Source organism: Eulemur rufifrons, chromosome 7 (genome assembly GCF_041146395.1).
Source record: "Eulemur rufifrons isolate Redbay chromosome 7, OSU_ERuf_1, whole genome shotgun sequence".
Classification (NCBI taxonomy): Eukaryota; Metazoa; Chordata; class Mammalia; order Primates; family Lemuridae; genus Eulemur; species Eulemur rufifrons.
The window spans coordinates 143,993,697-144,006,538 of NC_090989.1; the positions used below are offsets into that span (position 1 = coordinate 143,993,697).

The following is a 12,842-nucleotide window of genomic DNA, read 5'->3' on the forward strand; positions in this document are numbered from 1 at the left end:
AACTCCTAGTCTGCCCGAACTCTACATTTCTGGTTTGTCTAAACTAAAAAAATTACCTTCCGGTTCCTTCTGGGAGTGGAGGATGGGGGAATTGTCATAGGGCTGATAACTGTTATGTTTCTAAGTACAGATATCGAGAATAAGGATCCAGATTCTTTCATTGTGATTATTTCATGAAAGAGAAGTTATTTTGATACCAAAACATTAGGAAGGACATATTCCCAGGATTAAGTACAGTTGCTTAAATGAAAGAAATTTAAATGTAAGAAAATCTCTCTTTATTGGCCTTCCATTTCTCACTTCACCATGGATTGGTAAAACTTTATTCTGGACATGAATAGCATTTGGAGAGTACTGCTATGGGATGTCAAGCCAGGAGACGTTAGTGAGAGGAACAGTAAAGAATGTGCTAGATCTTGGGGCATTGTGGGTGTGGGGGAGAATAGAGAACATTTAGTTCCAGATAGTGTCTCAGTATTTTGAGAATTAATAAATTTGAAACAATGTAAGAAAAAGAAGTTGCTTATAGTCCTTAAAATATTGTTTGAGGAAAATTATTCTAGCAAATGTTTGAGGGATGGATTAAATCAGAGGAAGACTTGAGGTAAGAAATCTCTCTAGAAGGCTGTTGAAGGAAATTAACCATCTAAAGTTTTAGAGTCCTGGGCTGTGGTTATAGTTGTGGACAAAGATAGGACCTAAACATTATAGAGAAAGTAATAAAATAATTTGATTATATGCAGGGATCAACAAAGATAAGTAAAGTGGAAATTTGAATATTTCGAGTTTAGGTAATTGGTAAGGTAGGAATCCCAGAACAATAAAAGGGTTTTGATGGGCCAATATGTCTTAAATATTAATCTATAGCATTCTAAGGGAGTAATTGTAAGAGAGAAACACAGAGGACAGAAGACTAATCAATGAATGACAAAGAGGAAACAATAATTGATAGGAATATAGCCAGGAGCCCTGAAGCCATGGAAAGCAATTACAGTCATGCATTGCTTAGCTGACAAGGCGAATTTGTCTTTGTGTGAGCATCATAGAGCATATTTACACAAGCCTAGATGGTATAGCCTACTACACACCCAGGCTATATAATGTAGTGTCTTGTTCCTCGGTTACAAGCCTGTATAGCACTGTACTGTACTAAATACTGTAATCAGTTGTAACACAACGGTAAGTATTGTGTATCTAAATCTATCTAAGCATAGAAAAGGTACAATAAAAATATGATATTATAATCTTATGGGACCACCATTGTGTATGTGGTCCATTGTTGACCGGAATGTCTTTATGCAGTGCATGACTCTACCTCAGTTGGGATAGTAATTATTTTTTTGTTGTTGTTGTTGAGACAGTCTCACTCGGTTGCCCAGGCTAGAGTGAATGCCGTGGCGTCAGCCTAGCTCACAGCAACCTCAAACTCCCGGGCTCAAGCGATCCTCCTGCCTCTGCCTCCCAAGTAGCTGGGACTACAGGCATGCACCACCATGCCCGGCTAATTTTTTCTATATATATTTTTAGCTGTCCATATAATTTCTTTCTATTTTTAGTAGAGATGGGGTCTCGCTCTTGCTCAGGCTGGTCTCGAACTCCTGAGCTCAAACAATCCGCCCACCTCGGCCTCCCAGAGTGCTAGGATTACAGGCGTGAGCCACCGCGCCCGGCCTGGGATAGTAATTATTGGTGGCTGATATTGTAGAGAGATAAAGATCATTGGATTTAGTTAGGAAAGCTCATTAATGACCTAAAGAAAGCAGCATTTTAGATAATTTCAGGAACTAGAAATTTTATTGTTTGGTGATCAACTAGTTCATCCTCTTCATTTTGCAGATGAGGAAAGCTATCAAACACTTTAATGTATTGGGAGGAGCAAGACTTTGCTGGCTATCTGTTTGATATATAATAATTTAGTTTTAGATGAAGTGAATATAAGATAACACAAATAGTAAGATGTCTCAAAATAAAGTTTTACTTTTATCTTAATTTTTTATTTTCTCCATATTATCAGTTCAGCAGTAATTACAGCTCCAGAAAATATACTTTTCTTCTTGGATCTTCATATTCATTAGGGAACAAAATTATTTGTTGGTGTGAATCTTTTAAATAATGTTAATATTTTAAATGGTGATTATTCTTTAATTATTGTTGCTGATACCTTAAGAGAAATGCAAATCTGGGTTGATCATGTTTTTAAACTTGAAAACATTGTTTTTTGTCTATATTTAAAACTACCTATAAAATCCTTTTATGTTTTAGGAGCTCCAAATGGACCAGCAAGCAAAGAAACATCTCCAAGAGGAGTTTGATGCATCTTTAGAGGAGAAAGATCAGTATATCAGTGTTCTCCAAACTCAGGTAAAAGAGTAAAAGAAAAAGTGTGGAATTTTTGGATAAAGAAAAATAAAGGAGTTTTGATGGGATGTCTAGACTGGGGGGGAAAAAGGCCTATTTTTAAAACTCTTTGCCTTTCTTGAGTTAATCTTAAGAATAATTTTTGATTTATTATGTCTTTTGACTATGCATATTATTGATAATAGCAAATATAAAAATCAGCTGCATTGGGAGTAAATTTTTTATTTTGATTTTTTTCCCACTCTATAGTAAAGGAATGTCATTTACTCTATCCTGTCTCTATTTCAAAGAAAGTACACTAAGCTATCCACATCCATGGGTTTTGCTTCTGTGGATTCAACCAACTGCAGATCAGAAATATTTATTTGGGGGAAAAAGCGCATCTGTACTGAATAAGTAACTTTTTTCGTTGTTGTTAATTACCTAAAAAATACAGTATAATAACTATTTACTTGGTATTTTCATTGTATTGGGTATTATATGTAATCTAGAGATGATTTAAAGTACATGGGGGATTTGTAGATTATATTGCAAATACTACGCCATATTATATAAGTGACTTGAACATCTATGGATTTGGTATCTGCAGGAAATCCTGCAACCAATCCCTCTCAGACACTGAGGGACAACTGTACTACTGCCATAGTTTCTCTTGATTTTTTTTCTAATGAAACACATTATTTTTTTTTTAGGTTTCTCTGCTGAAGCAACGATTACGAAATGGCCCTATGAATGTTGATATGCCGAAACCACCTTCTCAGATGGAACCACGGGATGAAAGCTTCACTAAAGAAGAGAATACAGAGAGTGATGTCGAGCCAGTAGGTAAGCTTTGTTTTGTCACAGGTTAATTTAAAAACTAGAGCGCGGTGGCTCACACCTGTAATCCTAGCACTTTGGGAGGTTGAGGTGGGGGGATTGCTTTATGCCAGGAATTTGAGACCAGCCTGGGCAACATAGCGAGACTGCATCTCAACAAAAAATAAAAAATTAGCTGGGCATGGTGGCATGTACCTGTAGTCTAAGCTGCTCGGGAGGCTGAGGTGGGAGGATCACTTAAGCCTGGGAGGTTGAGGTTGCAGTGAGTTTCATTAGTGCCACTGCACTGCAGCATGGACAACAGAAGGAGACCCCTCCTACCCTGTTTCTAATTAAATAAACAAACAGAGGAGGATTTTGAGAGATTCAGGGTGTGAGCTGATAGATCTGGATGGATGGATAGATAAACAAACAAACAAACTAGAGGGGGATTTTGAGAAATTCAGGGTGTGAGCTGTTAGACCTGGACTGAGAGAGAATCTTTGATACTAACATTTCCAGAAAGATGCAAGAGTTTTTGTTGGTTTTTGGTTCTTTCTTGTCATTTAGGAGAAAGTAATTATTTTAAAAGTTTCATAGTCTGTGAGTAGTACCACTTTTTTGTAACTGAAATTCATTGTTTTATTGATAGCAGTAGCTAGATTTCATATAAACAAGTGAGTTTTGCTCAGTGTTAATAAATATGCTATTTGTAATTGTTTGGATATTTTAGTTTTTAAATAATATTGCTTACATATTTCTGTATTCAAAGATACCTGTGTATTTACCTTATTCACTGCTTTTTAACTGAAAAAAGAAGATGTAGTTAAATTTTGTCTTAAAATTCAGTTGCATCCTTCCCTATGCTTTGAGGCTTTGAGGTACATATTTATTAAAATTCCCATTTTTTATTTTCTGGCTTTTTCTCTCAAAGAAACTTATGGTAAACTTGGAGTAAGTTGCTGAGCAGTTAGCTATCTGAGCAACCAACCTATGGGGGGAGGTGTCTCAAAATTCCCCTGGGATGTGAAAATTTCACCTGTAAATGTAAAGAAATGGAGAAAGCTGTCCTTATCAGAACTCCACTCAGGAAAAGATTAGAATTTGGTTGGAAAGAATACTGTACTTTATTAATCCTTTTGAGATGGGTGCTAAGACAGGAGGTAATTTTAAATAATAATAAAAGGTGGTTATCAAATTGTCTTTTAAGGAGGGTGGATTCAGTTAATGTTAGCTAACTACTGCACCATGCCATTTGGGATGGAGTTGAATCACAAAATAGGTGAAAGCACTACTGAGTTTCTTCAGAAAAAGATCAAATAGTAACTAAGTAGATGTTTGGAAGGATGCCAAATTATTAGCTGACCAGTGTTGTCTCTAAGAAACAATCTGGCTGCATCTGGCTCAGAGTATAGCAGAGTGTTGGTATAAGGATACACTCTTGTGTACTAACAGACTTCCTGTTCTTTATATTCCTTACTGCCTGTCCCTGCTTGTGCTGTTTTATTGTTAGTGGGAGATGGAGCTTCTGCTAAAACACTGGAAACGCTCCAGCAACGAGTTAAGCGTCAAGAGAATCTACTTCAGCGTTGTAAGGAAACAATTCAGTCGCATAAGGAACAATGTACACTATTAATCAGCGAAAAAGAAGCTCTGCAAGAACAACTAGATGAAAGACTTCAAGAACTAGAAAAGATGAAGGTAAAAGAGCAATGAGTTTTGTTCTAATTTAATCCTGTGAAGCTAGATCTGCAGGCTCCAGTGTGGCCTGTACCTCCTCTGGAAAGCCTTCCTCCATTGTCTTTAGAATGGATGGGAAGGGTGTCCTTGTTTGGGCACTTAAGTGCCCTGGGCTTCATAGTATTTGCTGTGCCTTTGTGACTTCTTATGTACTTTTCTCCTACTAGATTGTAAACAGTATCTAAATTAGATAATATATTTAGATTTCTCATATGTAGAGAAGCTTTAGTAGAGATGGAAATGAATTTTTGAAATTTTTTTAGGACCTTCATATGGCTGAGAAGACTAAACTTATCACTCAGTTGCGTGATGCAAAGAACTTAATTGAACAGCTTGAACAAGATAAGGTAAAACAACAAAACTTATGATACTAACATTTGTCAGGGGACCCAAGACTTAACTTTTGACAGTAGTTGGAAGCAGTTATACATTCTGCCTTCCAAAATTATTGCAGCTGTTCCCATGAAAAATCTTCTTAATTTCTAGATGTATATCACTATTAGCATTAGTTTTTTAATCATGTGATGCTGCAGATTCTCTGTAATTTCTTGATCCCAGTCACCATTTTGATTTATAGTTTAGAATAACTGTTGCAAAGGAAATCTGTGTTTATAGTACGTAACTACTTCTCAAAGAAAAGTTAAATTATTTATAGTTAAGGCATTCTAAATGTGAATGATATCAATATGTTCTTTCAAATATTATGAAAAGACATTAATATCTTAGATAAGTTGCCTAAAAAGTAAAGAAGTGAATATATATATATTAGCATAAACAAAACTTTTCTACAAATGAATTTTAGAATGTGTAGGTGAGATTGGAGGACTGAGGAATGGAAGTCTTACCCTTGGCAGTTTGGAGTTGGAACAGCAGCTATAGCTACGCAACAAAGACAACTGAAAAATTCATGGATAAACAGTTTTTACTTAAGATTTTCAGCCGGGCGCGGTGGCTCATGCCTGTAATCCTAGTACTCTGGGAGGCCGAGGCGGGTGGATCGCTCAAGGTCAGGAGTTCGAGACCAGCCTGAGCAAGAGCGAGACCCCATCTCTACTAAAAATAGAAAGAAATTATCTGGCCAACTAAAATATATATAGAAAAAATTAGCCGGGCATGGTGGCGCATGCCTGTAGTCCCAGCTACTCGGGAGGCTGAGGCAGGAGGATCCCTTGAGCTCAGGAGTTTGAGGTTGCTGTGAGCTAGGCTGACGCCACGGCACTCCCTCTAGCCCGGGCAACAAAGCGAGACTCTGTCTCAAAAAAAAAAAAAAAAAAAAAGATTTTCAACCCCAGGTTCTTGGGTCCCTTTTCTAAATAACTCCCAGTTTGTTCCATACCCTCCACCATTTTCTTTCAATATGCTGGTTTATAGGTACAGTGTTTTAAATGGCCATGTAATTAAGAACATGTCAGAGCTGTATTGCTATTGAAATGTATTGGCAATTTTTCATTCTTCCCATAATGTTGTTTTGCTCAATTCTACTTTATAAACTTCATGAGGGCTAAGACTTTAAAAAAATATTATGAAAAACTTAAAGCATTGACAAAAGAAGAAATATTAGTAAAAATTAACTTCTATGAACTCATCACCCAGCTTCAACAGTTGACATCTCATGGCTAACCTTGTTTCATTTGTGCATTCCCAACCCCCATTGTCCTCCTCAACCCAGGATTGTTTTAGAGAAAAATCCAAGAAATCTTATCATTTCTTCCATAAGTATTTTAATATATCTTTTAAGTAAAAGACTTTATTTTTACAGAAATATAACCACATTATCACATCTAAAAATTTAATAATTCCCTGAATATGATCTGCTATCTAATTTCAGATTTTCCCTATTATCTCTTACATTTTTTTCCTTTTTTATGAATCAGGATCCAAATAAAGTTCTTTCATCTTAATTGGTTGATACGATTCTTAAGACGTCTTTTAATCAATAGATTTGATTGCCTTCTTTTTCTCTTTTTATTCTGTTGCAATTTGTTTTTTGGAGAAACTGAAGGTCTGTGATTTTGTTTTGAAATTTCATATAACAATGCTCCACTTACTTGGTTGTTATTGTCCGTTAATATTAGCCATCTGGAAGAGTCATACTGCAAAGCAGGGGTCAGCAAACCCTGCAAGTAAGGCATTAATTTTCTTAAGACCATAAAATAGCTGTCACAAAGTCTGAACTGTTTTTCAAGAGACAAATTAAACCACCCCATTTTTTGTTAGTCCCAAATGACTGATTTAATATATATTATTTGGTTATCTTTTTCCCTCTACTGATCTTCATTTCTAGTGTAGGTCATCTAGAGAGGAAAGAGAAGCAACTAGAAAATTGGAAGAATGGGGTTGTTTTACTGACAGTGGTAAGGAGTGGTGATGGGACCAGAGACAGTAACAGGAGGAACCAGGTAGATCTGTACTGAAGTCTTGCTCCATCCAGCATGGTAGCAGGCACCTTACACTCTCAGTCTTCAGGGTTATCCCCATGGTATAGCACAGATTAATAACTGTAGTTCATTATAGCCCTGAGTCAAGTTCAAAAGGCAATATTTTGTTCATTGTAAATTGTTTACTAAGACAGGGAAAATGATAGCACATTTATAGACAGGTTAAAAACCTTTTAACTAAAAACTTTAATGCTTAAAGGATTAAACTTGTTATTAAAATAATGTTTTATGTCAAAGACACCTTGATTATTATGCCAGTTAATAGAAGCATAGAACAGAACATAGACTTCAGTTTGTGAAGTACTGAAGTTAAGCATCCCTAATCTGAAATCCAAAATGCTCCAAAATCCAAAACTTTTTGAGCACTGACATGATGCCACAAGTGGAAAATTCCATACTTGACCTCATGTGACAAGTTGCAGTGAAAACGTAATCAAAACTTTGTTTCATGCATAAAATTATTAAAAATATTGTATAAAATTACCTTCAGGCTATGTATGTAAGGTGCTTATGAAGCATAAATGAATTTTATGTTTAGCCTTGGGTCCCATCCCCAAGATATCTCATTGTGCATGTGCAGATATTACAAAATCTGAAAAAATCTAAAATACTACTGGTCCCAAGCATTTTGAATAAGGGATACTCAACCTGTACTGAAATAATTCTTATGTTGAACTTAGTAGTAAGAAATGTTATTTTTTATGCCTTTTAAGTTGCATTTGATCTGTGCTATTGATCATGCAGTTTTGTTCTGCAAATGCTTTAGAGTTTGCACTTTTGTTCAGGGAATGGTAATAGCGGAGACAAAGCGTCAGATGCATGAAACCTTGGAAATGAAAGAAGAAGAAATTGCTCAACTTCGTAGTCGCATCAAACAGATGACTACCCAGGGAGAAGAATTACGGGAACAGAAAGAAAAGTCTGAAAGAGCTGGTAAGAACTCAGAGGTTACTTGTTTTATGTTGGAATTCAAAATTCATCTAAAGTGCTTTGCCAACATTTTAAGAAATTAGTTAAGTATTAATAAAAATGCATAACTGTAGAGGCTCTTTATAAGACACCAAACTGCTCATGAGAGGAGGCAGGGGTTGGCAAACTATGGCCTGTGGGTCAAATCCATCCCATGGCCTGTTTATCTATGGCCCTCAAGCTAAGAATGATTTTTTAAAATTTTAAGTAATTGAAAAAAAGAAGAATATGTGATAGAGACCATATGTGGCCTGCAAAACCTAAAATATTTACCATCTGGCCCTTTAAAAAAAAGATTTGTTGATCATTGGCTTGGAGTATCAAAATTCAGGTTTAAAATTTTAGAACTTTGTAGTAGGCACAACATGGTACTTATTAAATAACTGCTACTTACAGATGCTCTAGGGTAAACTAAAAGTATAAGGTATAGTCTGCTTTTAAAGGGAATAATGAGCAATTCAGTATTTTACATAATAACATTATGTTTTGACATAATAATTGCTAGGCTGTAAAGTATAGAGACCAGCATAGTATTTGAAGTACAATACTGAGTAATGCTAGGAAAGGAGAGATGTTAGAAAGAGGAGAGAGCAGGATAAACTGTGCCTTCATGACAGTGAAGATGTGAGTTTTGAGTTGGGCCTCAATGACTAGAAAGGGCTTAAATGGAAAGGTGTGGGCAACGTACATTTCAGATGCTACAAAACCATAAACAAGCACAGTGACCATAGTGGGTGTGTACATCAACTGAAAACCATTCTTGCCAAAGTACAAAAATGAAGTTGAATTGTGAAGGAACTGACTATTGAAATATTAAAAGATGAGTAGCTGAGTTTAGACTTTGGTATATAAGGCAGCAGGAAACCAGTAATAGGAAAGCATAATGTGATGGAAGCTAGTGTTTTATATAGAAAAGAAATGAAGTAGGGAGTCAAATTTAAAAGCAAAGACAGAAATCCAGATTTGAGGGTCTGTGTGAGCTTTGGCTACCTTGACTAGGATGGTGGTGTGGGAAGGGGAGAGGAAAGGTAGGTAGAATCTATAGACTTTGGTGTCTGATCATCTTGGAGGGGCAGAAGAAAAGTAGGAATCTAAGATGACTGACTCCAAAGTTTTGAGCTAAGAAGACTGAATGAATAGTAGTGTGGAGTTAGAATAGGAAATCTAAATGGGGAAGTTGAAGATCGGAGTGTGATGATGAGTTTATTTAGTTACTTTGAATTTGAACCAATGATAAGTTTTTCAAATGGAATTGACTTACAGGAATTTGCAAATAAGAAGCTGGACCATCTTTCAGGAGTCATTAGCCTAGAGTTGAAGCTTGTGTTAAATCTGTAAGAGAGGCGGATTTCTCCAAAAAACTAAGTTTTATAGTAGTTGTAATAGTAATGGTAGCAGTAGCAGCTGTTACTACTGACACTTATTTATCACTTGCTGCTACTGTTAATACTACTGTAGCTAACACTTGGTTATTTTCACAAGGCTCTTATGTAAGTGCTTTACTTGTATTTTATCCATACAATTCTGTGGTATAGTACTGTTATTATCCACATTTTAGAAATAAGAAAACCTAAGAATATATAAGTATTACCTAAGAATATACTTTCTGTGCCTGTGTTTATGCACAGAGAGTAAGTATACGCTCAAGATTTTAATCCAGGCAGTGTGACTCCAAAGTCTGTGCTCTTAACCATAGAGTTCTTGAGTTTGGCAATGAGAAATAAATGAGAAAAAAAGAAGTTACCTCAAGAAGTCAATAGGAATTTTGGATGGTTATCCTCTTGGGGGAATATAAGAGGTGTTTTAAGAGGCAGGGAAGCAGGATGAAGACTTTGAAAAGGATTGTTAAAGATTTGATTCCCAGATGCAGTTTTGAGAAATGATTTTGGAAACCAGATTGTAAGGTGTTAAGGAGGGGAATGAGTCTGGATGGCAGTGAAATAGTTGGTGGACAACACATGTGCTCATAAATATCTCCTCATCTCCTTGTAGTTGTTTTATGGATAAAGTGGTTGAGGAATTTAGTTAATGAATTTGTTCCCATTAAACCTAAGAAAATTTTCCTTTAGAGAGAGTTAATAGAAAATCATCTTTCAGAATATCATCTCTGACAACCTACTTGAAGCATTTTGAGAATTGTGAGACACTATTAAATAGGATTGCTTTCAGTGAACAGAAAACCTAATTCATAGTCTCAGCTTCTCATATCAGGCCCTTTCATTTTTAGCACGCTTTTTTTGACTATTGTAGCCAGTAAAGAGAAAATATTGGTCAAGGGATTACATTTCCTTTTAAAATTGGAACTTTTTGAGGAGGTAGAAACCGATGAATAGATATCAAGTTGAAAAGGGTAAATGATGAAAAGGTAGACAAAATATACAATTAATTCACATGCAGGATAAAATTTTTCCAGATAACTGTTCCAGTTAAATCTTTAGTAGTATAGCTTTCCTTCTCTTGCTTCTCTAAAACACAATTGTATTTTGTCTTTAAGTGTGATTTTTATAAAACTATATTGTTGTAAATATTTGATAGCCTAATAGTTGAGAAACTTTTCTGTTATAGTACTGTCAAAATATTAAAAATTTATAATACTAAAAGAATTGATTTAAATTTTTTAATAGATACATTCAGTTTGGAAAGGTTTTAGATATTACAGTTACAAGTGCTTTTATAGATATTTTTAAAAGTTACATTTGTATTCATAATTATTGAAGGCTATGATAGAAAGTTGTAACAAATGAGTTCCACATTGAAGATGTTGCCTTTTAAATCTATAATGAAAACTAGTGTTGTACACTAACTGCGTTTCATTTAGTGGTCTCAGTTGAGTCTGAACAGAGCTGTTCAAGTAGAAAATGGTTCTTAGTTCAAATATAAAGGTCATATGCCACTTGGAAAATTCTAGTTAGATACTAAAACATAAGAAAAGGTCAATGTAAAGGAAGCAGGGTTTCCATAAAGTCTGTGAACATCATCTGGCTCCTGGATAATTAATTCTATTGCTCTGTTAAATATTTTTCTTCCTGTTTCTCAGATTTAAAATTCAAAGGCTAAACACAGAAGAGTTGGCCTTGTAAAGGAAACACTAACATCATTATAGCCTGCTGTTAGGATTTTAGAAGTAGATAAGTCTACAAAAAACTGTTATCAAAGAAAATATACTTTCCTAATGTGTTTTCAACTGTAAAAAATTTAACTCTGATATGGTTAGTAATTCTTGTCATGTGGATATTCGTGGAGAAATAACTAATTCCTTTGGCTTACTTATTCTGGATGTCAAAATCGGCTCAAGAACATTCCTCACTACTTTTCCTGGAAAACAATCTATTGCACTGCTCATATTTTTTCTAGACAAACAGTGATGCCTCCCATGTGTTGGAGGACAGTGGAAATCTGAATGTCTATGATTTTAAAAATCATAGTATCACAGTATCACAAAATACTGAGACAGTGAATGTGGTGAGGGACCAACTTCAGGATGGTATATCCACCTGTAGTACTTAAATAGTCTCCTCTCTAGTGGAAATGTTAGGTCTATTTTTTAAAGTATAATAGTATAGCATTCTTGTTTTGTTAAAATTATTTTTTTTAGTGAATAAAGAAAACTAACAATGAATATATTTATTGCAGGCACTTATCTACTATTGATAGTATTCCTTTCTAGGTGTTACCTAAGAACAGATGGTCATATCTTCCAGTAACTAGATTTTAAACTTGGAAAAGTCTGGTGGTTCAGCTTAAGTGCATAATGCTGTGTGTTAAGTCTTAGGTAATATTTCTAATTGTCTAGAAAATTATATCCTCAGTGCAGCACCAAGGTAGGGTATTCATGTTACTAAAGTTCACAGTAGTTCTTGGCTATTCTGTGTGTATGTATGTGTTGTGTTTGTGTGTTAACCAGGGTAGGAGGTAGGAGTATCTGGCTAATTATTAATGAATTATATTACCAAAACACTGGAAGGTAGAGAAAATCAAGAAAATCACATCACTGTTGTTTCAGTACACTTCCATTTAGCCTTTTCTCTAATCCTCATTTTTATATTATTGTAATACTATTGTACATACAATTTTGTATGTTCTTCCCCCTCATTTAGCACTATATTGATACTTTAACGTGTTGCTAAAGTACTGACATATTTTAATGGCCATGTCAAAGTGCATGTACATCATTTACTTGGTAACCATTTCTTTATTGATCAACTTACATTATTTTGTATTTTTGCTATTAAGAATAATGTTAACAGTTTTGTGATATAGCTTATTCCATATATTTGAATTTTTTCTCAGAATTCATTCTTACCCATAAACTTTTAGTCTTTTTTGTTAATTTACCTTTAAATGGTTTAAATATGTATTAACCATTACAAAAAAAAACCCACTCCACAATTTTAATCCACCCTCCAATTAAAATGTCTTGCCTACAATTATGCAAAATGAATAAAATATTTTCTTGAATTAGGAAAGTTTCCAGAGTACACTAACTTTTGTAAACCCCTTTTCCCTTTCATGTGCCCTGTCTTTGCTGAAGTTGTGTGT

The 12,842-nt window shown here is 35.0% G+C and overlaps 1 protein-coding gene across 12 annotated transcripts in view; it reads left to right on the forward strand.

Annotated features, from left to right (window-relative positions):
• Positions 1 to 12,842, forward strand: part of GOLGA4 (golgin A4) — a 120,056-nt gene that overhangs the window by 46,206 nt on the left and 61,008 nt on the right. For all 12 annotated transcript variants that reach the window (XM_069475528.1, XM_069475522.1, XM_069475523.1 and 9 more), the window contains 5 exons: positions 2,263 to 2,361; positions 3,051 to 3,183; positions 4,670 to 4,857; positions 5,160 to 5,243; positions 8,120 to 8,267. In XM_069475528.1, the coding sequence (XP_069331629.1) occupies positions 2,263 to 2,361; positions 3,051 to 3,183; positions 4,670 to 4,857; positions 5,160 to 5,243; positions 8,120 to 8,267 (652 nt within the window). The remainder of the gene's footprint in view (positions 1 to 2,262; positions 2,362 to 3,050; positions 3,184 to 4,669; positions 4,858 to 5,159; positions 5,244 to 8,119; positions 8,268 to 12,842) is intronic.